Raw genomic sequence first — 3,000 nt, forward strand, 5'->3', positions numbered from 1 at the left:
CACAGTGGTATCGAGGACATTGAACTGGATCAAACCGGAGCCTGGGACCTTGAGCGTCAGGTCTCGCAGCGCGATGGACGGCGCCGAGAGAAAGAGCTGGCCCGAACCCGAAACGACGAGCGAGAGCGCGGCGTCGGTGCTGTTGACAACTGTGAATGGGTCCATGACCGCGTTGCCGGAGCCCGTCATGGTGACGGCGGCGAGCGACTGCGACGGCACATAGACGTCGACAATGTACTTGGTGGAGGTAACCTGGAACGGATTGGCGTACCACGCGGGCCCGTTGACACTGAGCGCACCGTCGTCTTCGTCAACGTCAAAGGCGCTGAGAAAGCCGTCGGACTGCGAGCGCACGACAACGGACGCCTTGGTGGCGCTCGTGGCGTGGATGAAGGCCGAGTGTCGGAGCTTGAGACTCGAAAGGCTCGATGACGAGGCGTTGTAGACTTTGGAGGGCCACGAAGCAGTCGTCGATGTCATGATGGGAGGAGGCGAAATGGAAAATGACCAAATTTCACAGTATGTTTCTCGTAGGCACCGGACATGTGACCCACACAAACACTCTAGAATCTGACCAGCAATCTCATTTCGTTAGTCGATTTTTGAAGTTGAATTATTTTTCCAGTTGGACTCTGCCGTAGGTGTAAACGTGGACACGCTTTCATGCGTGTTCGATGGGAGGCTAAAAACTCCATGGCGCTGCCTCGCTCTCCTGCAGTTCGCTGCGATTGAGCACGAGCGATAACGTGCGCAAAGCCACGTATCCGCGGGCGCTATCACAGATAGTCGCCAACTGTTGAGGCTCGTCATTGATTGTGACGTATCATTTTCGGCAATTTTCTATGCGACTTAAGCAGCTCACGTTAAAGCGGAGTGAGAAGCTACAGCCTCGGGATCTATTGGAAATCGTTTTCCTTTTATGTTACCTTGCAGCAACACCTTGCCACCACTAATACCGAAGTCCCCGTTGGGACGCTCTGATCGGTCTCTTCTTCTTCAGCAAGTACAAGGCACTGATTCTTGAAATGATGCGACAGACTTTGCGAGACAAATATGCAACAGTAGCGACACCGCACGCTTGCACCGGTGTACTGCTTGAAGTTGTGCTCCATGTGATGGCTCTAATTCGTGGCATTTAATATCCATTTATACAGGTACGTAGAATCGGCATGAATGCCACATTTAATACGTGGTGCCTGCTGCCAAGGGTACATAAATTGAATTTATGTACCCTTGCTGCTTTCAAAACTCGGTATCACAAGCAGTGTGCACAAACAAGCTCGTCGGTTTGTGGCGATATTTCGAAAAGACACGCGCCTTGATTTCACTCTTTTCAAATGCATCGAACGCACGATCGCGGCAGCCCGCATCAACGCTATTTATAGGGTGTGATCACGTGGCATGTGCCGAAAATAGCTTGACATGGGTCCCACATGACGTGGAATCCGAACGACGCGGCGATGGCTCTGTGTGTCTTTGGCACCGCCGAGCTGGTTTCTGCCATTGCGAGCTTCCAGCGCGGGCTCCACGGCGACACGCTCGACCTCCTGCACGAGCTCGACGTCGTTGAGATCCCGTTCGTCTCGGACGCGAGCCTCGTTGCCATTGCGGAGACCCTCGCAATTGCCTTTGCCAGCGTGCACCGCGCCTTTCTGCCATGGCTCGCTCGCCGCGGCCCGGCACCGCTCGCGCACGTCTGCCACGTCAAACACCTCCGCCACGAGCTCCTCTACTTTGCGCTGGCGTACGGCCGTGTCGACATCATGCAGCACCTCTCCAAGACGGCGCGCATTCTCTTGTCGCCCGCACGCCTCCAGTTGCTCGCGTCCTCGGCGGCTCTCGCGTCGTCCGAGGTACCGTATACCACGCTACAATCATTGCGCGACGGGTTCCGACCGCTGCGAATCGACGTGTGCCGGAACGCGCTTGGTGTCGCCTGCGTCCAGGGGTACCTTCCGCTGGTCCAGCACTTGCTCGAGCACCGGATGACGGGACGCGCATGGGAGCCATCGAGCGCCGTGTTGATCTGCTCAAGAGGGCACCTCGACGTCGCGCGATACCTTTGCGACCACGCGTGCGCTGGCTTTGGCGCTGACGCCGCCGCAGCTGCCGCTGGGAACGGCCACATGGATCTGCTCGTGTTCCTCCTCCGCCGCGCAAGAGACGATAACAGCGTTCTTGACGCTGCGCTGGTTGCTGCAGCGAAGTACGGTCGCGTCGACGTCCTTGCCCGTCTACATGCGGCATCCTATGACGTGGCGACGGCCGCGATACCCGCCATCACATACGACAAAGTGGGCATCCTGTGCTTTCTGCTCTCACACCAAAGCAACTGCGTGCCTGCCCAAGCGCTGGAACACGCGGCGATGCTCGGACGCCTGGATGCGGTGCAGCTATTACACGAGTATGGCCTTGTTAGCCGCCGACATGAAGCGCTTCTCGCCGCCGTCACCAACGGGCACGAGCCCATCGTTCGGTACTTGTACTCGATCGCGGCGTCCGACTTGAACACGGCGGTGGCCATCAAAGAGGCCAAGCGAGCCAAGCACCGAGAGGTTCTGCGTTATCTCAAGACGCAACGGGCGAACGACTGCCGCGTCCAATGACGTGAAAGATACCATGAGTATATAGTCGATGCATTGTACTTTATGTTCAGTACTATAAAACTTAATGAGGGACATTCAATTCTTCCTCGCCAGATTGCAATACTGCTACTGCTACAGTTGAGCCCAACGGGTTCACGGCCCGCTGCCCTAGTCCTACCCGAACCCCTTCCCGGAACATTTTCCAAGAAACATTTTAGCCAATCAAATGCAAGTATTTCTGAGCGATCCAACTGAAATGGCAAGCGTCCTGCGCTGCCCCGATCTCGTCCGCGCCATCGTGGCCTACCAAAGCGGCGTCCACGGCGACGTGCAGCCGCTGCTCCGTCTCCTCTATAGCGTCTGCTTGCCGCGGCCAGTGGCGCCGAGCCTGCTGGCCTACGCCCGCGACCTCCGC

At 57.1% G+C, this 3,000-nt stretch overlaps 2 protein-coding genes across 2 annotated transcripts; one reads left to right on the forward strand and one right to left on the reverse strand.

Moving 5' to 3' along the window:
• Positions 1-3: 3 nt before the first annotated feature.
• Positions 4-480, reverse strand: SPRG_17925 (hypothetical protein; the record flags this gene model as incomplete). The annotated part of the gene is made up of 1 exon (XM_012357352.1): positions 4-480. A coding segment is annotated over one exon (477 nt), but the record flags the coding sequence as incomplete, so codon positions are not given.
• Positions 481-1,460: 980 nt separating this feature from the next.
• Positions 1,461-2,606, forward strand: SPRG_17933 (hypothetical protein; the record flags this gene model as incomplete). Its single annotated transcript, XM_012357353.1, has 1 exon — positions 1,461-2,606. One exon carries the CDS (start codon positions 1,461-1,463, stop codon positions 2,604-2,606), a length of 1,146 nt encoding a protein of 381 aa, XP_012212743.1.
• Between the last annotated feature and the right edge of the window lie 394 nt (positions 2,607-3,000).

Source organism: Saprolegnia parasitica (assembly GCF_000151545.1).
Source record: "Saprolegnia parasitica CBS 223.65 unplaced genomic scaffold supercont2.866, whole genome shotgun sequence".
NCBI lineage: Eukaryota > Oomycota > Saprolegniomycetes > Saprolegniales > Saprolegniaceae > Saprolegnia > Saprolegnia parasitica.